Source organism: Indicator indicator, chromosome 14, assembly GCF_027791375.1.
Source record: "Indicator indicator isolate 239-I01 chromosome 14, UM_Iind_1.1, whole genome shotgun sequence".
NCBI classification, from domain to species: Eukaryota; Metazoa; Chordata; class Aves; order Piciformes; family Indicatoridae; genus Indicator; species Indicator indicator.
The window spans coordinates 5,159,372-5,181,033 of record NC_072023.1 but is presented as its reverse complement, the minus strand read 5'-3'; the positions used below and the strand labels follow the sequence as shown (position 1 = coordinate 5,181,033).

At 39.8% G+C, this 21,662-nt stretch overlaps 1 protein-coding gene across 8 annotated transcripts in view; it reads right to left on the bottom strand.

The window, feature by feature from the left end:
• CNOT4 (CCR4-NOT transcription complex subunit 4) overlaps nucleotides 1-21,662 on the bottom strand; it is a 43,679-nt gene that overhangs the window by 16,282 nt on the left and 5,735 nt on the right. For 2 of the 8 annotated variants that reach the window (XM_054386566.1, XM_054386571.1), the window contains exons 2-9: nucleotides 19,763-19,960; nucleotides 17,020-17,106; nucleotides 15,981-16,082; nucleotides 13,711-13,836; nucleotides 13,266-13,396; nucleotides 6,404-6,464; nucleotides 5,875-6,124; nucleotides 2,649-3,146 (exon numbers count right to left, since the gene is read on the bottom strand). In XM_054386566.1, the coding sequence (XP_054242541.1) occupies nucleotides 2,649-3,146; nucleotides 5,875-6,124; nucleotides 6,404-6,464; nucleotides 13,266-13,396; nucleotides 13,711-13,836; nucleotides 15,981-16,082; nucleotides 17,020-17,106; nucleotides 19,763-19,960 (1,453 nt within the window). The remainder of the gene's footprint in view (nucleotides 1-2,648; nucleotides 3,147-5,874; nucleotides 6,125-6,403; nucleotides 6,465-13,265; nucleotides 13,397-13,710; nucleotides 13,837-15,980; nucleotides 16,083-17,019; nucleotides 17,107-19,762; nucleotides 19,961-21,662) is intronic. The other 6 variants (XM_054386567.1, XM_054386573.1, XM_054386570.1 and 3 more) reach the window with 4 other exon arrangements.

The following is a 21,662-nucleotide window of genomic DNA, read 5'->3' as shown; positions in this document are numbered from 1 at the left end:
TTTTGGTTGCTTACTTTTTGTGGGTTCGTTTGTTTCTTTGGGTTTGTTGTTTTGATTTTGGGGTTTTTTTTTTGTTTGTTTATTTATTTTTTCGTTTGTTTGTTTTTATAATGACTGGTCCAGTGGTATCTGCCTTAGGGATTTACAGTCCTGTAAAAACCTGTGATCAAAGATCTTCAGAAAGATGCAACTTCCATGTCAAGTTGAGGGTCTCTGCTAGAAAACAGTGTGAAGTTTCACCTGCACCAAGTTTCTTTTGTTGCTACATCTCAAACAGCTGAGTTGATGACATTTTCTAACACATCCTAATAGACACTAAGAAAAAGGAACTCCAGGTATACTACACCTAACCTTTCCACACTGCTAAATGGCTGTTATGACACATACCATCTTAGCAGGTCAGCTAGAGCTGTTTGAAAGCACTATAGTAAAGCTCAATGAAATTATTTCTCTGTACTTGTACAGCACTTTCTTCCCCCAACCCACCCAACAGCTCTTATCTGCAAATCAAATGAGGAAATCAGGAAAAAAAAAATCTACAATGATATACCTAACTAGTGAAAGAAATTAGGAGCAAGCATAAAGAACAGAAATTCATCTTTACAAAAAACCAAAAAAGAATTCATTGAGAGATGTATATACTAGATACAGATTTGAAAACACAGAATAAATAAACTGGAAACTGTTTGAGTCAGCAAACAAAAAAGACATTTAAAAAAAATCTCCTGACTTTTAAATTCTTTGTACTTCTGAACCAATTAGATCAGCAAATAATGCACCATACAAATCATACAAATCCATAACCCAGCAAACAAAACCAGAATTGAGACTTCAACTGATTTCTGACAACAGGATAAGAAAAAAGGAGTCATTTGTGTTTGTGCAAATGATTCTTTTTTAAAAAAACAAAGCCGACACACATCAGCTGGGAAACCTTTGCAGTGCAGCAATTGCTGCTATCGAATTGTCATGCAGGCAACTAACAGTGTTTTCTGTAACAAGAGATTAAGACTAACTCAAAGGAACCTTCCAAAGAGGCTACAGCAGATGTTTATTTTCTGGTTTTAGCACTGTATCTGCCCCAAATACTCCTTTGTTCTAGATGTTGCATGCCAAAAGCAATACACTTAAAACACCAATTCTGCTGCCTTAGAAGACATGGGGGAAGTACACAGGCTGTACATCAACACCACAGAACTGGCTCTTCAGGAGTTGTACTACGATACGAGTCTTCTACAGAGAGCTTCAAACTGCCAAAGACAGCAATGCAATTGAAAGAACACTAGAATCAAACTGCACTGCAAACATATCTTTTTAGTTTTATAACAGGGCCCTTGAGACAGCAGTTTTTAGAACTGACCTTGACATCTTGCAATGTTCCTGGAAGTTTCCTCTAGTTTAGGAGAAAGTGAGCAAAAATCTGCAGTGCTATGGGTGCTGCATTTTTGACTCCACTTCCATCTAACTGGTATCAGTCATTTTAAGTCTAAAAACAACTTTGCCACTGCCAGTACAAGGAGTTTTGAATGACTTGCATTTGCAGTCTGAACCAAGTGTTTACAGAGTAAATCAGCATAAAGACCCTGCAGCAATACTGTAGCTTAAACAAGCCTTCAAACAAGACAAAGTGCAGGGAAGTAACAACCCAAACCAGCCCTTGTACTAGAGCATCAAAACCAGACAGACATTTTCTAGGTCGCTTTGCTATGGTGTAGCTAGTACTTCTCAGAGACCATGAAAAGAAAACAACACTGGCAACATCTCAGGAAGACATTTCCCTCCATTGCCAAGCCTGCAAAAAGCTTACAGGGACTTTTTACTTGCAGTTCATTATACACTTCATAAAAATTTTTTCCCTGTTTGGGCCAAGCTAAATCAGAAGCATGGAAGGACTTCAAACTCCAGGAACGAATTTTTAATCAAGACAATTATTGTTACAATTACCTTCTCAGTTGTAATGTTTGCTGCAAGGCTTATCAATCCACTCAGGGCAGCCTGAACCGGCCTGACTGCACATTTATTTTCCTCCAACATCACAACCCTCACAATCAGGATGAATCCTCTTACACACATTGCAAGCATCCATTCAGTGAAAGATTAGCATAATATTAAGGCCATCTGAAGTACAGAAATGAACAGCACTGAATGTTTTATTGTGCAGCCATTTAGTTATGCGCAAGAGGGAACAACCCAGCCAAGACATCTGGCACAAATTACCATAATTACTATTTATTTATTTTATCAATCACAGTTTTAAGAACTCTGGTCAGCACCTGCATGTAGACATGGAAGCTGCAACAAGCTTCCAGGGTCTACTCTTAAGGAAAAACCAGTCTGGCAAGTCTGAAGAACCGAAATACCAATCTGCTTTGGCACAGAATTAAGCGGGCACAGAATACTCCACCTTCCTTATAAAGCTCAATATTACAAGGCTAAACATCCAGATAAGTTTTGGTTTTGTTTGTTTTTTTTTTTTAAATTGAAAGGGCCTATTTAAAACAATATTCCTCCCCTTGTTCATAAAGCTAGTATGACAGTCAAGAGACACCATTCTACCACTTGTAACTGGCTATTTCCTTTTCCTGTCCTGGCTCAGAGAAGCCGAAAACATGAAATCAGTCATATCACAGCTGTCCCAATTCACCTACCTGATATAGGGATCCCTCCCAGACCTGTGCTGTGTTGTGGTGGGAGATTCAAGTCCAAGAAATTACTATTTGAGGTGGGATTTGCTGTGTGGTTCAAGTGCATGATGCTATTGCGTGGGAAGGCCATCCAAGGATAGCGAGCTGCTTGGCCTGGAAAACTGAAGGAGTTGTAAACTGCTCGATGCTGTTGAAACTGTGGGAACCTCTGTGGCATGACTGGAAAGGTGCTACCGAGAGAGTTGGCATTTGTGGGTGCAGCAGGATGCAGGAATCCAGAGCCTGGCCCTTTGGCAGTTGTAGTGTGTGGGGTAGGGTTCTGAAGAGATGTGGGCGAGAGGGAAGGTTGGTCTTGGACTGACAGTTCCTTCTCAATCAGGTCTGCTAAGGCTTTGCGGGTGATGTCAAAGGGGTCAAACCCTAAGTCGTCCTCTTGCTGTTTGGAGGAACCAAACCCAAAAGCCGCTTGCCAGTCTGTGGAGGAGGACACTGGTATAGTCTCTGCCAGAGAGGAACAGGATTTAGAAGAAGAATTAGTAACTATTTATCCACAGGAAAACTTCAGCCTCAGTGCATCTGAACCTACGTTGCCAGTTAGCTTTCAGATACTACTTCTATCACACCTTTCACAAAGACATCTTAGTCATCAGCGTGGAATGCCATTTTCAGATCACAGTGTCATACATCTGTACCTCAGGTGAAGTGGTAGAACTAGCAAACAGTATTTTTACTGCAGAAATCCTGTTCCTGAACTACATAAAAGCCTTCTCAAAGGAATTTCAGTAACAGCACCAAGCAAAAAGAGACCAATAACACTTGCTAGGAGTACCCCCCTTCTACAAAGACAGGCTGAAAGAATTGGGGCTGTTCAGCCTGGCTCCAGGGAGACCTTTTAGCTGCATTTCAGTATCTGAAGGGAACCTGCAGGAAGGCTGGGGAGGGACTGTTTAGAAGGGCTTGTAGTGACAGGATGAGGGTCAATGGTTTTAAACTTTGAGCAGGGTAGATTTAGGTTGGATATAAGGAGGAAGTTCTTCACAATGAGAGTGGTGAAATACTGGAACAGGTTGCTCAAGGGATGTGGTCAAGGCCCTGTCCCTGGAGACATTCAAGGTCAGACTTGACGTGGCCCTGGACAACCCAATCTAGTTGAGAGGTGTCCCTGCTCACTTTAGGGGGGTTGGACAAGATGCCCTTTGAGGATCCTTTCCAACCCAATGCAAGCTGTGAACCTTCTTCACACCCATATTACTTGATGGAAGTGTGACCAAGCAGAGTTTAAATAAGGTTATTCAGTTCCCTGTTTTGCTTCCAGTACTAATGTTGTGCTTCAGTTCTGCTGGTTAAGAAAGGTGGGGAGATGTTCCTTCTCCAAGTGGGAAGCTCTGAGCAGTGCTTAAGCCACCTAAACAAACCTCACTGTCTACTATCATGGGGGAAAAAAAAAAGCCAAATTCTTGAGTAGACCCCCTGATGAAACAAAAGGAAATAAGGAACTGCATTACAAAATACTGCAAATATTTTGAGGCTTTGTGGTTTTGTTTTAGGTAGTGTTTTTTGTTATTGGTTTGGTTTGTGGGTTTTGGGGTTTTTTGTTTTTTTTTAGGGGGGCAGTGGTGGTGGTTTGTTTCAAAAAAGGATGATCAGAATTTCCCTGTAGTTTGCTACTGCTTTTCATTATACTGTTTCCATTTCTTATTCAGGCTTGGTAAATTTCATAACATCTTTCCTCGAAATTGTGGGAATGCAAGCTGATGAGTACAAGGCAGTATACGGCTCACAACATGAACTCCCTCTGCTGGTAAGAAACCTGGTCTGCTGCTCTAAGTAGTTAAAATCAGTATCCTCTGTTAGAAAACTACAGTCTAAAACCCACAACAATAAAAAAAGAGTTGCTAGACAGACAAAAACTTGTACTTGGATTCTTATTTAAGTAGTAACATACATTTTATATTAACTAAGAAACAAACAAGAACTCTGCTACCTGGAAATTGTTTCCCACTGCTACCTAGCCCTCATAAAATTGGTACATATGGTACTTCAGCAGGAGGTGACTTCCACAGTAATAAATATTGTTTACAAACAACATTATGACAACCAGAAGTCAAATACCAAAAGAAAACTAATCACCAGGTAAGCCAATTGTGTCCTAAAGCATCATTTTCATTTCATGTATTGCTGACACTAGGTATTTTCCCCATTCACAATAAAAACCTGTAAGAAAATATCAAGCATGTGTCACATCCTATTATTTAGACAAGCATGGCTAAGAAAAACCTCAAATAAACACTGATAATTTAGCCATGCAGAGAAAAAACTCCATGAAGTTTCTTTTAGAAGAAACCCTTGTATCCTTTATTTACTGAAAGAGTGGCCAGACATTGGAAAAGGCTGCCCAGGGAAATGGTGGAGTTACTATTTCTGGATGCATTCAAAAACCAAGTCAATGGGGCATTTCAGAACATGCTTTAGTAATCATGGAGATGTTGGGCAGAGGATTGGACCTGATGATCTTAGAGGTCTTTTCCAACCTTAATGAGGGTTGGAAGGGACCTCTAGAGATCATCAAGCCAAACCCCCTTAAAAAAGCAGGACTACCTAAGGCAGGTCACACAGGAGCACATCCAGACAGGTTTTAAAAGTCTCCAGAGAAGGAGACTCCACAACCTCTCTGGCCAGCCTGTTCCAGTGCTCTATCACCCTCACCATAATGAAGTGTCTCCTCATATTGAGGTGGAACCTCCTGTGTTCCAGCTCGCACCCATTATTCCTTGTCCTATCACTAGCACCACCAAAAGGAGCCTGGCACCTTCATCCTGACACCCACCCCTCATATATTTGTAGACATTGATCAGATCTCCTCTCAGCCTTCTCTTCTTCAGATTAAACAGCCCCAGGGCTCTCAGTCTTTCTTCACAGGAGAGATGTTCAAATCCCCCAGTCCTTGTAGCTCTCTGCTGTACTCTCTTCAACAGATCCCTGCCTTTCTTAAACTGGGGAGCCCAAAACTGGACACGGTATTCCAGATGTGGTGCCACCAGGGCAGATTAAACAGGGCGAGGAGAACCTCCCCAGACCTGCTGGATACATTTTCCTTAATTCAGTTTAGAACAATTTGTGAAGGAGTCAAAAACAGATTGGAGCAAGTCCTCAAGTTTCTGGTTCTACACAGTTCTGGATATAAATTGCAAAAGCAAGCAAAATCCATCCCTGTCACCTGTGTACATACCTGATGTGAAGAGGCTCTGTGGTTCTGGTGCTGTGGGCCAGTCATTTGAAGTCTGTGGAGAGCTGGGGAATGGAGGAAGCCCACTAGGGATGGGGTTAGGGTGTCGAAAGTTGTCAGAGAAGAGTGACTGTGATTCTGTTACAGCCCCTTCAAAAGGAGACCGCGCACTGTGATTAGATGAGCTGATGGGTATGACTGGATTGGGTTTTGTTAAACCAGGCGGTGGTGAAGGTGTGTCACTGTTTGTTATCTACAGGCAAGAGAGGAAGAGCAACAATTAGGTCACAAGTGTTTAAATATCAAATATTCTTCACTAATACAGCTAAAATAAAAAAAATCCTCCTCAAAGCTTTTGGCAGCAATTAGGTAAGGTAATATGTAGTTCAGTACTGAGTCAAACAAAAATCAACTTGTTTAAAACCAATTTGAAAATTAGGAAAGGCTTCAGGAAGTACTTGCTTCAACTACAAGTGGCACCACGCCCTCAAACTCAATTCTTACTTTCACAGCATTCATCTTCATGTATTACCTGTTGGGAGCTGTCACCATTTCCTATACTGAGGGAATCTGAAGGTTTGTCGATAGGGCTGCAAAAGTGGGAAAAGAGACAATGAGACACTCCAGTATTTAATGTAAAAAAAAATAAAATCAACATTCACTTTCATAGAGGTACAAAAGCTTTGAAATAAAAGACAAAGCGAAATTAATTAGGAGGAATTAAGCAAGAAAAAGGTCCATTTATTTATGAGACTGTTTTTGTAATCACAAGCATTCTGATCACTTGTCGTATGCTGCAATACTTCTTCCCACCACAGTCCATTCTGCTTGTTGATTGCCCTGTTAAGGAACAAAAGCAAAGTTTTAAACATCTTCATAGCAGCTCTCTGCCACTCAAAACCAGGACTCTTGTACTATGGCAGTATTCTGTAGTAGTCAGTTCCATCTATGCTACTATAGGAGGAAAGTTTGGGAACAGATTTGTTTTCCAAACACCTCAGTGGCCAGTTCCCACAGAAGTCCTAAAAAAAAAAAAAAAATCTAGGGAGAGATAAAAGATGAAATTGATTTACTCACTATCACAGTATATCAGAGGTTGGAAGGGACCTCAAGAGATCATCAGGTCCAACCCCCCTGCCAGAGCAGAATCACCCAGGGTAGTCTGCACAGCAATGCATCCAGGTGGGTTTGGAAAGTCTCCAGAGAAGGAGACTCCACAACCCTCCTGGGCAGCCTAAATTTTACCACCTCCTGGTGGTAAATTAAGCTTCCCACCAGTCTTCAAGCTTTAACTAGCAGAAATCACTTTCAAGATAAGAAAACTGAGTTTTGAGATGACAGAAGAGGAAAAGCAGGAAAAGGCATAACATTAAAAAAACTGCTAAGCAAAGAGAGTAAGAGAGAAGATGAAGCTGAAAACCACCTCAGAAAGCTGTTCACTGAGAATTAACATGATTTGGCTGAAATGGTACATCTTAGGATTCAAGATTCTGACAGGTCCTAATTCCACTGAATACCACACTAATGAAATTATGTTACTCCAAGTTCAGATTAAAATCTCCGCTTTACAACTTCAAGGTACTTTCATTTCTGCAAAGACACACAAGCATTATGCTGCACACCCTGAAATACTTGGTCCTATACAAACAAGGACCAGAAGCAAGAACATGAATTTCAGTTTCATTAAGAGGCCAGAACGAGAGACAAACCAAATTACAAACATGATGTGCTAGCACAAGACAAATACATGGAGAGTAGTTACTACTACTAGGTGCAGACTTCAGATTCTAGCTACAGTGTTGTTTTCAAACACCCCTTGCTGCTGCAGAGTTTAAATACTGCAGAACCACATATCAAGACCAAAAATTCTTGATTGCTTTCCTCGATATTTTTATTCCCCATCCCAGAACACTTGGAGTCAAACCCAGCAGAATTAATTCTTCTCTACTCTAAAGAAAATGCACAAGAGTAATCTGCCAATAAAAAGTATTTTTGTTCAAAAGAACACTGAGCAGGTATCCAAAAAAAGATAAGTGAACCTCTAGTATTTATGACTATGGAAGAAAAATCAGAGGAACAGACTTCCAAACAAGCATTACTCCAGTAAAGATTTACAAGTACTTTTGACTCAGTGGCCAGACAGCACAAACAGAAGTTTTTCCATTTAAAACAAACTGCCTTGGGTTGTTTCTGAACACCTATAGCATAAAAGTTTGCTGTAGACTCTTCACTACACAATCATTCTGATGGTAGAGCTGATATTCCAGCCAAATTGTTTTTCCAAAGCTGCCAACAAAGTCACAATGCTGCAATTTTAAAAGCTACATCTAAGAAAACTTTTAATGACAACCTAAGTGCTGAAAGCGTTTATTATACTTCAGCTTGCCTAAGGAGCCTTTAATTGTAAGATAGGCTTTCAGCCTAGGAATGAAGATTATTCATTATCTATTAGGCTACAGTATTTTCTACATTTAGTAGAATCTTCTGAAAAGAGAAGGAGGTTGCATGTGATTACTGAGATGCAACCATAGTGCATCTCGAATGAGCCTGCTAATAAGAAGCTACCATTCAAAACAATACCTCACAACATTAATGTATTGGTTCAATACTGATTTAAAATGAGGATCAGCTACCTAATCAACAATATTGCTTTTTGAAATATTAGGGTTTATCTTGTTACTTTCCCATTCAACTTCTGAATGAGACCAACCAATATTATCATAAAAACCAAACCAGCATGACCACAAACTGCTATTTGAACTGCAAGTGATGCTTATGACAGTAGAGGATACCAGTTCTAAGCAACAAGGGCACCAAGAGAAAAACTGTTTAGCAATAAAAAAAATTATAGCAAGCAGATGAATTACTTCCTCTGCACAAAGAAGCTCCAGCTGAATCTGCTGCCCTGTTGTTGCCATTACAGAGTGATAATTAGGAACCCTTACTTGTTGCATTTGTGTTTCTGGCACACACCATTGTAAAGAGGTGATAGGTAATCAGCCCTAACATTTAGCTTCCTTCTGTTGAAGCTTTTCCAAGTGACAAGCCTCCTGATGTATGACAACCAGCAATTGACTTTTGTGGAAGCTTCTGTATAAAAGTGAAGGGCTCAGCTCTGGCTGGGGCCACACAGCTATAAAAACTGTCAGATCCCTCAGTTACTCAGCTATAAAAGCTGTCAGATCCCTCAGTTACTGATCTCCCCTCAGCCCTTAGGGGTAAACACTCTATCACTTACTAACTTCATGTCAGGGCTCTCCTGCACAATCTGCCAATCAGTCTTTTTGACATGGACTAGGTTAAGCCTAGCTTTTTGTGACCTGATTAAGATTTGAATCCAGCTCTCCAACCAGAGAGAGAGAGAGAGACTGGAGAATCATTCCCTCCACACCAATCTGAGAGAGAAAGGAAGCTATCTTAAGTATGAAAGGCAGCACAATTACCCAAAATCTGAGTCTGCACCATCTGGAGTGATGTGCTCTGGGTCTGTACCATTTTCTAATACAGGAGGTGTTTTCCTGTGTTCCATTGTTAAACCATTGGCTGATTTACTTAAACTCTGTAATGATGGCCAGGCATCTTTGTTATTACTGTTGGGTCTGAAAAAGGCAATAGGAGGAGGGGAAGAAAAAAAAAAAAAAGGGGGAAAAAATTCAAGTTACAAAGAATGTATTTTTAAAAATTGTAAGCACAAGGGACATGAATCCTTGTGCCAGACAATCTGTAAGAACAGATTTGTCTGGATATTATTTCTCAGATTTTAAATGGTGATAACTTTAAAAAAAAAAAAAGTGGGAAAGAAAAAACTGAAGGGAATTCTGTTTTGTTCACTGAATAGATGGCACTGACAGAGCAGCTAAGTCCAAACTTGTCCATTTGGGGGAGAGAAGAAAAAGCCACAAAAAACCCCCAAGCAACCAACAGCACAGCAAACCATCCAAAACCAAAATCAGGAGTCTCAAGTATCCAGACCTACACACACCTAATTTAGAATTATGTGCTTTATCCTGTAAGTTCTGTAAAATATGAAACTACATATTAAAAAAACCCCATATTCCAGGCCCTATCAAGCCTTGCCTCAACAGATGAAGTTTTAGACCTACCCAAGAGTCCACAGCTTTACTGACAGACAATGAGATCAATCAGATCAGCACACTGTTCAAGTTACTGCTCTCTTCATTTCTAGTTCTAATTACTCCCCTTTAAAAAAATTATCATTAAATTTTGTTCCACAGTGCACATTAGATCTGAAAGAAGTTCAAGAGAAGACTCAAAGCCCAAGTTTTTGCTGATAATAGTTACATTTTAGGCAAATTGAAGCAAACTAGAATATCATCCCTAAACTGAATATTATCACAGAATCAACCAGGTTGGAAAATACCTCAGATATCAAGTCCTTTTTTGGTATTACCTAATACCTAACACCTCCTGACAACTAAACCATGGCTCCAAGTGCCACATCCCATCTTTTTTTGAACACCATGTGCAAAACCTACAATCTTACTACAAAGCATCTGCCTTGGATGTTCTCCAGTTATATTAACTTTAGCTTTTAATTTGCTTCAATCAGGAATGTTGGGTTTAGTGCTCAAGTGCTGCCAGCATAAGGAATAAGCTTTTTTTTTAAAAAAAGAAAAAGTTTATAAATAAATATATTCCTCCTGATGGCCCCCTTCATTAATAAGTTTTTATTATATGGTCCACCATTTACTCTACATCTCTAGATCAATTTAAGTCCCCAGGCAAAATCTGGAACCTCTTATAGTTGCTTATAGCAACACAAGTGCTTCCTACTCCTAATCAGATAAAATTGGAATAGCTACCTTCTCCAATCTCGATATTGTAAGATTTCCTTTTCTACTTCTTTCTACCTATCTTTTCTCATACACCCATATAATATGCACCCCTGATGTACAGATCTCATCTTGCCTTTGTACACATGGGAAGTAAGTCAGAGATAGTGAGCTGATATTGAACATCAAAGAATGAAGTCACCTGCAGTAGTTCAATGTCAGTCACCATTTTCAACCTTACAAAAATAACCTATAATCTTTATATAATGAGATTTTCAATCCATTAACAGACTTACTTTAAATACCAAAAATCATGTCTGCTGAAGTGCAAAGCCATCTCTGTACTCAAATTAACTTTAAAACATCAGTTAAAAGCCAGTTTTGCATCCAAGGAGAAAGGTAAAGACAGATAAACTGGTTCGTGTTTTGGGGTGGGTTTTTTGTGCATGTGGAGGTTAAGTTCAAAGCTTCATGACTCTGAAGGACTGCTCTCTAAAGACCAGCAAGTCTTTCCACTTCTCACATCACAAAGCATTCCTTTCAGTTCTCAGGAAAAAGGTCAGCAGAGAGGAGGGCTTCACACCTGCTTTAAATGTGGAATGTACCTCTAATTGTAAGAGAATGCAGTCACCAATGACTATCAAGTGACAAATCAAGAGATGATTGCCTTCAGCAGCAAGGAAGAAGCTGCTTTTTCAGCAGCACAAATTAGAGCACAACTGTGAGAAAGCATTGATGCACATTTTAAGAAACTGTTTTCTACCACTGGGTATTTATAACTAAACACCTATTTAGAATTCAACTTCAGTTCCAGAGAGCAACTGAAATCCTGCACCCCAGAAACACAGGAACAACCACGAAATTGCTGGAGGCTCTGACCAACTGCCAGAAATATTAATTCTATCAATGAATCAGACAAAATCAAGAACCCGACTGAGTAGCAAGCTGTGAAGAACACCACTATACATCCACCAGCATAACAAGCTACACTTTGTACTGATGAGACAAGACTTGCAGAAAAAAAAAACAAAAACATTTCCAAATCTCAGCTGCGGAAGAAATTCACTTTGAAACCCCAAAGGTGATGCCTAGCTGTTAGCAAAGAACAGTCTGTGTTGTGATGCTGCTGTTCAACTGACAAGAGAAATTTAACGCCAGACCACTTGTTGCCTTTAAGAGGAACACAACATTCTTTCCCTAACTGCCATCACAGACTGGTTAAGCTCAAAGTCAGAAATGCTTTCTGAAAGCTAAAAGTTTGCTGCAGTTTCAGATAGAGCTTCTCTCCTCACTGGTATCGTTTGTTTTGTTGGGATTGAATTAGGTTTTAACTTAAGATTAGCTCAGACTTAGAACACAAGATAACCAATACCCAAATGCAGGAAGTTGTATGTCTGCTTTACTCACTGCACTCTACCTTCCAATCCAATACTGAACCAGTGCCCAAGAAATAACAAAAGGCACAGTCCTTAAGGAAACATCCAACTAGAGGTCTTGACCACTTGGCAGTCAAAGAGCATGTGACACTTCCTCCAGAAGTTTAAGAAAATAATCCCATTACATCAGCTGAGATACCAGTGCTCAGAATGATATTTTGCTTGTCCAAGCTCCACTGGCAATATTTCAGATGCAGGAGCCACTTTCTTGCTTAAAGTGCTGTGCAGTGATGCTGCCAGTGGCAGTCACCTGAAAAATTCAGTAGTGGATAAACAGGCACACAAGACACATCCTAATTACAAAGCATGTAGATACATAAGACATGCAACCCAACTTTTACATTCCATCCTGTCCATTTCATTATGAAAATACTACAAAAAGGAGTGGAAGAAATTAATAGTTTTTATTTCTTTATCTTACATATGACATTTGAGTAGATAACTCATTTAAGGACTGATCACCATAGGCTTTAATTTCTCTTTGTATGACTGTAAGGACAGAAATCTTTTTCTAACTCCATGAACTTTGTAACAGAGTATTATTTTAACAAGTAGTAATATGTGGTATCTGCAATTACAACATAATGGAAAAAACCCAACCAAAACAGTTTAAAAGATGAAAGCAAGAAATCTTCCATTCATATTTTGTGAATTCTTACATAAAAGAAACTGATTTTACTTTTGAGTTCCAAGGTCCTTACACACAATGTAAGAACTGCTCTACAAATAATGATGTAAAAACCCAACAACAAAAAATTCCAAACCACAATTAGAAACACATATCAAGACTATATGGTGTCTCAGTTATGACAGACTCCATTCATGACACCATACCAAGAAAGCTGACATCTGGTCTTTAATAACTGTTATGTGTTTAGGTCAATATAAAACAGTCTTCTTTCAGCATCAGAATAGCAAGCTCTGAACTTGTGATCCAAATGCACAAAGCAGAAACCCATTATTTAACTAAATAAGACTCACACTCACTTTGTAGTAGAACAAAATGGTGCATACATCTTTGTGTGGAGAAAACCAATATCAGAGTTTATCATGAAACAGCCACTGAAAGGAGAAGGCAACTTAAGGGTGCAATTGGAATAAAGATTTCTTTGGGAATAACCAGAAGGCAAGCACAGCCAAGCAGTGCAGCATCAGTACTTATGCATCATACCTCTGCAGTGCTGTTACTTTGTTCTTGTTCTTGTCAACTGTACCCGTAGATAACTGGAGAAAGTTGGGGTTTAGTTTGTATAATTCTTGCAGTAGTTTCTGTTCATATTCCTGGTGCTTACCCGCCTAAGGAGAGAAACTCACCATCAATGAATGTTGGTTTAAGTATACATCTTTAAAGGTTAAAAAACCAATAGTTTTGATATATAAACGTTTGTATGCACGCACATCCCAAAGCTTAGTAATTGAGCTCTAACAACTTCACAAGGTCACCTCTGACCGAAACTCAAAACGGTGCTTCTCCACCTCAGCAAAGTCAAGATCTCAATGTAAAGCTTGCCTAGAACTCATGTGGATGTATTAGCCAGCATGCATTTTTGCATGAGACTACAAAGTACATACAGGTCACATTTCACCTGTTTCCCATTCATTAAACTTACCTGCATTTCTTCTTTTGTAAAACTGGCTGCTTCATCCCCCAGCTCATGTAGATACATGCAGTCTGGCTTTGGACACTGCATATTTTTTAGAAAATAACTGCAATATTTTGTTGTACCTAATGATGCCTGAAGAGGGAAAAAAATATCATTACTTAAGTACTGGAGGTTAAGAAAGCCTTTAGCAGTATAAGAAAAAAGAAAACTCCTTCTCAAGATTTGGAGTTCAATCATGATGCTTTTTTTTTAATGCAGATGGACTAGAAAGGCCATCTGTAAGAAATCTATATACATGAGAATTACATAATTAGGATCTATTTATATTTTCATCCAAAAATATTTTTAAATAAAGACCAATACATTTTTAAATAAAGACCAAAGTAGGAACCATAGTAAATATTTGCATTCATAATCACAAGAAACCCAAAAAGTAGTCATTGAGTTTGTATTGTGTGAAACCAGGCCATGTTTTGTAGCAGGGTCAGGAATCATAGAATCAGTCAGGGTTGGAAGGGACCACAAGGATCATCCAGTTCCAACCCCCCTGCCATGGGCAGGGACACCTCACACTACAGCAGGCTGGCCAGAGCCTCATCCAGCCTGGCCTTAAACACCTCCAGGGATGGAGCCTCAACCACCTCCCTGGACAACCCATTCCAGGCTCTCACCACTCTCATGGGGAAGAACTTCTTCCTCATACCCAGCCTGAATCTCCCCACTTCCAGCTTTATTCCATTCCCCCCAGTCCTGCAACTACCTGATAGCCTAAAAAGTCCCTCCCCAGCTTTCTTGGAGCCCCCTTCAGATACTGGAAGGCCACAAGAAGGTCACCTTGGAGCCTTCTCTTCTCCAGACTGAACTGCCCCAACTCTTTCAGTCTCTCCTCATAGGAGAGGTGCTCCAGCCCTCTGATCATCCTGGTGGCCCTTCTCTGGACACCTCCCAGCATGTCCATATCCCTCTTGTAATAGGGGCTCCAGAACTGGACGCAGTACTCCAGGTGGGGTCTCACCAGAGCTGAGTAGAGGGGGAGGATCACCTCCCTTGCCCTGCTGGCCACACTTCTCTTGATGCAGCCCAGGCTCTGGTTGGCTTTCTGGGCTGCAAGTGCACATTGACAGCTCATGTTGAGCTTCTTGTCCACCAGCACCCCTAAGTCCCTCTCCTCAGGGCTGCTTTCTAGCCAGTCACTGCCCAGCCTGGATTTGTGCTTGGGATTGCCTTGACCCAGATGCAGGACCTTGCACTTGGTCTTGTTGAACCTTATGAAGTTGGCTTGTGCCCACCTCTCCAGCCTGTCAAGGTCCCTCTGGATGGTCCCTCAGGAAATTAATATTAACCAAGTGATTTTGTATAATCACCAATTTGGCCAAGTCAGCTTCAATACCTATATACAGAGATACCAAAAGGAAAAAACTTGGATTTCTCAAGGACCTTTTAGGAGGTGTGGTGTTTAGACTACAGAAATGCTCTGTAAAAGCAAATCATCAGATTTTCACACTGTACTATACAGATATACAGCAAAAAAGCCACTCTAGGAAGTGGAACGTGGTATCTCTTGCTTTCTCCCTAATTTTTATGAAGTTACCTCCTGACTCGTTAAAGCACTACCTGCTGGAAGCTCACTAAACTTCCATTTACAGATTGCATCAGGATCGAAAGGGACTCTCAAAGGTCATCTTCTCCAACCCCCTGCAGACTATGAGCAAGGACATCTGACTAGATCAGGCTGCCCAGGACCACATCAAGTCTCACCTTGAATGCCTCCAGGGATGGGGGTTCAACCACATCCCTGGGCAACTTGTTCCAGTATTTCACTACTCTCATTGTAAAGAGCTTCCTCCTAATATCCAACCTAAATCTACCCTCCTCAAGTTTGTTACCCCTTGTCCTATCACTACAAGCCCTTCTAAACAGTCCCTCTGCAGCCTTCCTGCCAGGTCCTCTTGATACTGAAATGCAGCTATAAGGTCTCCCTGGAGCCTTCTCTTCTCCATGCTAAACAGCCTGTCTTCACTGAAGAGGTACTCCAGCCCCCTGATGGTCTTTGTGACCCTCCTCTGGACCCACTCCAGCACATCCATGTCCTTCTTGTGTTGGAAGCCCTAGAGTTATGATTAAGGCTAAGAAAATAGGTCAAAACCCAGTAGTCAACAAAATGGACGTTTTTGTTCATCACCAGAAGTATATCCATACAAATGAAATGTGGTATTATGCACAGGTATTCATGTCCATGGATACATACATAAGCAAGTGAAAAAATATTACCACACCTTAAGTGTTCTGCCATCTACCACCACGTTATTGACACACTGTATGGCTCTGAGAGCATCTTCTGACCGAATGTAGGTTACATACGCACTGGCACTTGGACCCTAGAAAGGAAACATAGCACATGTTTTTTTAGCTCCTCCTAGACAGATCTGAACATTAAGTTGCTCTTTGAGCAGCTCACTTCATCAACATTAACAAAAACACCTGACAAAAGCAGCAGAATTAATGAGAATTTAGATGTGATGCATAAAGCACAGAGGAAAGAAGAAATGCATCAAAAAGGTTGCTTGAAATTCCTAAAAATACTTAAGAGGTATTTTATCCCTGAAAAGCACATTAGTGAATAAATGACATGTGTCTGCTTCCCTGGAGGTTCTCATCCTCTCTCCCAGTTTTTAGAATCATAGAATGCTAAGGGTTGGAAGAAAAATCAGAGATCATTGAATCCAAGCCCTCTGCCAAAGCAGGATCACCAAGAGCAGGTCATGCAGGAATGCATCCAGATGGGTCTCAAAAGTCTCTAAAAGAAGGAGGCTCCACATCCTCTCTGGGCAGCCTGTTCCAGTGCTCTGGCATCCTCACAAGAAAGAGGTTTTTCCTCATGGTGAGGTAGAACTTCCTGGGTTGCAGTTTGTGTCTCTTGTCCCTTTTCCTCTCACAGGACTGAAAAGAGACTGGCACCTTCTTCTTGACACCCACCCATAAATATGTATAAACGTCAGCAAGATCTCTCTCTGTCTTCTCTTTTTCAGACTAAACAGCCCCAGGTCTCTCACAGTCTTTCCTCCTAAGACAGATGTTCCAGTTCCTTGATCATCCTCATAGCCCTTGTAGCTTTCTACTTTGTATCCTGCCTCCAACTTTGAGAGTCTGGCTGGACAATGTCTCAGTAAGAACAGTAATTTGCAAGGCTGTATCCTTTTTTTTTTCCTGGTTTACTTCTTTAATCTATTCCTTAATAGAAGAAACAAGGAGCCCCAAATTAATTCTGCACACTTTTTTTTTCCCTAAAGGAGTAAAAAAGGGGCTCTGACTTACCTGTGAGCCTGCATATGATGTGCTGTTATTAATGACAACTTTATGTATTTTACCAAACTTCCCAAAATATTCTGGTCGTTTCAAAACCTGTGAGAAAATAAAGTTCAAGTGTTAGACTGGAAAGTTAATTCATACAGGGCTGTGTCTTCTTTCATGTAACTGTGCAACTACAGCCTTTAATCAACAGAAAACAGTTCTCTTCTACAAAGAGGACAACATGTAGAGGAAGATTTCTTTTCCAGCATAAAACAGTTACTTCCAACACAGAGTACATTGCCACTGCAGTAAAGAACTCCAGTGAGAAACATTCCATATTTTATGCTGTATTTTTTAATATTTCTTTCAACAGTCAGATTACACAAGCCCCACCCTGGCAAGATACATACAGAAGCATTTCATGCTGAATGGGATGCATCTGTTTTATAAATTGGAAGAAAAAAAAAAAGACACATTCATTCTAGTTTTAAAATAACCATCTTGAACTTGCATTCAGATATAGTAATTGCTAGGAACAAATCATTGAATCTTGACTCACCTGCCCCCTCCAAAGAGAAAGAGAGTAAAGCAATTAGCTCAAGATAGCTTCAGATTTTTAGGGGACCAGACTAAGTACAAGAAGACTGTGTGACACTTCCCAGGGGCAAGAAAAATACAAGCATTTCAAAATCAACATCATCCTGAAATGAATGAGTTCCATACCCCTGAAGAAAAATGCTCCTGTCTTGCCCTTCCCTGCATCATTTAGTAACAACACACTATTTAGGGATCCTCTGTAAAGCAGGAGTATCTCTAGCATATTAAGCAACTGTTAAATAACAGTTACCTGTGTGCCAATGGAAGTGGCAATATTTGACACATTTGGTACCAAAAGCCTTTCTTTTTCTCCCCCCATAACAGAAGGAGGTGCACAAGTACTGACTACTTAGACTGAAGCTAGATAAGCTAAGGTTATTTGTAGTTCTAGTCAATAACCTGAGAAGTTAAAAAGGAAGATTTGTTTCTTCAGCTTCTGATCACTGGATAGTACAGTTAAATTGTACTGTCCAAGAACTTCTTGATCTAAACACCTCTTTTCCTTTCTCAAGGGAACACCAATTCTTCAGGATTTAACAGCATTAATCACATTTGGAACACTCTGTAGAACTACAGGGCACACTGTACAAACAACCAGTCATTCACTGGTCTCTTCTGACTGCTCTTCACTTTACCTACACCTCTCCTGAAACATCCTACACACACTCTTGGCATCATTCCAGAAGAGACTGACAATCCTGAGTAAAGGAGAAGAGTTTCTTCAAGTACCTTGCAGCTTGGCCTTCACAAATTTCATAAGAGCATGTCAACAGAAGTTGATCCACCTGTACTCCATTATGAGCCACAGATCTATTTCCAGAAACAGCAACCAGCAGCCAATTTTCCCTTCCAAATCATCTTTGTCCAGAAGTTTTTTGCTTCAGTGAAAAACTTAAATATATTGAATATTTTGGGGTTTTAAGCCCCTCTCTCTCTTTCAGGCTAGGTTTCTTGAAAATTAAGTCATCTGGGTGCTATAAGCAATATTCAGTATGTACACATTATCTTCTGGTATGTCAATGAGCATATTGCTCCCACCAAACCTAGTACATATGTCCCACCCCCAATCAACTCACCTCTACTTACTTCAAGTATTGTGTGGAATTATCTGAGTTTAAGAAAATAATTAACTGCATGTATAATATTTCTCTTACTCACAAATCCTCTATCTGGTCAAAGAAATTAAGTTTTTTGTAATAAATAGCATCAAGTCAGTGCTGAGAGCTGCTTGCAAACATTTGTTCCTATACTCTTGTAGAAACTAAAGTATTATATTCCAGATCAGTTAAATTTTGATTCTTCTCTTCCCTTCATATTTTCTTTTTTTAACCTCCACTGAAAGCAGCTTTTTACTGTTGTTCTTCCCCAGTCTTTTCCTGAATCCTCAACAACAGCCACTTCTATGAGTTTTCTCCAAACAGCTTAGCCTGATGAGGTGAATTTAACTTGGCACAGTAATTACAAAGACATCCATCTTAATCTGTAGTTTGTTCCCTCCATATTCCAATTCAAGGTACTTCTACTCATTAGTACTAATTCTATTAGTCCCTTGCAGCTGACTGTTGAGAGATGCAAGTAAAATGTTTTAAACACAATTTCTTTTTCATGATGCAGAGTAGCAGCCCAACTCTTTCTTGGGTCTTCTGTTTACTAGTTTATTTCCCTCATCAATAGATACCCTTATGCTCCTTCCTAGTTACGCTTCAAAGTGTTGACTTCTTTCTTCTGTCCCTACAGGTATTCGCTCAACGAAGCTTCCATTTTAGAACTGGGAGTGTATGACACAGCTTTAGAGTGCTATCAGATTCAGAACTAAGAAAACCAGGACCTAAAAAAAGCCTGAAGCTTATTTTTAGCTAAGGAGATGAAGCCATTTTTAAACAAACACAAAGAACAATTTCCTGAACAACAAAAGAGAGAGCATCCGTACACCCAAAAGCAAAGATATAAACACTTATTGAGGTTATTTTGGAGGAGGAAGCTGAGTAGGTTCCTTTAAGGAGGTTCCTCAGCAGCAGTGAAGCTTTTCAATGCTGCTTCATTTTGTACCTAGACAGAAAGGGTGGGCACAAGTGTATTCCAATGGTTCCTTGACAGACACACAAGGGTATTTTCCAATGTTTCCTTGGCAGCAAGGTAAGAGCAGGATCTGCCAGTGTGAACTGCTCACCTCTGGATCTGCTAGGCGCTGAGAGAGCCCTACCACGAAGACAAGGTTCTTCTGTACAACCCGTACGCTGGCCAAATGTTTGCGGTTCTCTGATATTTTCTGTTTCCTCTCATTTTGTTTCTGTTTCTTTTCATTTTTTATCCTTTGCAGCTCTTCCTGGGAGAGTGGCTTGTACACTGCTGGGTCTTCTGGATATGGCTAAACAGAATAAACATCATTAAAAACAACTCATGCAAGAAACCCCACGGTTTCAAATCATTACTCCCAATGTTTTAACACACATTTCTTTCTTCTCTTACATTGTTCTGATTGTTGTGGCCAGCCACATTACAGAAGAGGCTTACTTGGGAAAGGTGAGTATCTTGCACATTTTCATTAAATTCTCCTGTTTATAGACAATACTGACTTTGGGGTAATTCTAACACAACTGCCTAGTCAGTTAGGAAGCACTACAAGTAGCTGCAACATGACAGCCATGTGAATGCATCCCGTGAAGATTTCACTTACGTAACTGAGTAAGCAGGGTGAAAAAGCATGTCCTGCATATTCACTTTATATCTAGTTTTCCAATGAAGATTTGGATATTTAGGTGTAACAAAGTGAAGACCACAAAATAAGAAATCAAAATACAAACGTAATTTCAGTGGCCCACCAAGCTGAAGACAGTAACACCACGACACAGCTCAATATTTACATGGTTAACTTCTCCCAGTGAAGAGAGAGATTTCCATAGTTTCACACTGATTTGATAGTGTTCTTGCCATGCTTATGTACCAGGCAGAAACTTGGGCTTTGTCTTCTCTGGATAAAAGTGCAGTTTTAACTTAAATATTATCATGTACAGAAAACTGCTCAAACAGACATTATACTGTAGAGATTTTGATCTCACAAGTATCTAGCAGAAGTACATGTGTCCCAGGAGTTCGCTAGGAATATTGCTCTATTCATGCAGAGCATTGCTATAAAGGCACTATTTTAGCCTGGTCTTGCAGACTACACTGTGCTGTCCTCTGCCCCAGATAACTCCTCAAAGCAGTTCCATATTCCTTACCTGTCCCAGTTTTCTCAGACTAGTCAATCAGATTTCACACCTTTTATACAAAGCAATGCTAAGCACAGAAGCAAGTACACAAAAATATCTCTCAAACGAAAAGAAGTGCTTTTAAACATAGAAATGAAGTAAAAAATGAGAAGCATATAGATGTGCATTTAAAAGAAGTTAAGCTCACCAATATGTTGAACCAAGTTCTTAGCTTGTATTATCATAACAAAAGCTTTCAGTGTACAACTCCAACAAAAATCAATTTAACTTTTCCTGACTAGCAGAATACAAAACCAGTTTTCATGACCAAATGACCTGAGAAAAACTTAAAGCAGCAAAGGAAAATAAGGTTTAAAGCACATATTCCTTATACTTTTATGATACTACTGAAAGAGCCACTAAGATAACCTTCTGAGTACATCCTCAAACAAAACAAGATCCCATTTTACAGTTTAAAGAGTTTAGCATCATTATGTTTAGTTTAACAGCATTTAGTTGAGCATCAGTAAGTTTAGCATCATTATGCTATACTTGAGACATCTTCTGAAAATATGTTGCAGTTGACTTCACCAGATGGCATCTCATGGTTAAACACCAAGTCCTCTGGAACATGTACTTAGTATCACAGAGGAACTCAAACTTTTAAGATACTTTAGCAGTAGCCAAAGGTAGACAAGAAAGTCCTCAACATGAAAACACAATAAGGACCTTAAAAGTTAGATTATTCACAAGTAACACTAAGTACCTGATATTGATTTCACAATGTTTATCTTGGGTTTTAACACAGGTACATGAGGACTTCAGAGATGCAGAATAATTCTGCAAGGCATTTTGCTTATTTAAAAAGCTTCTCTAAGT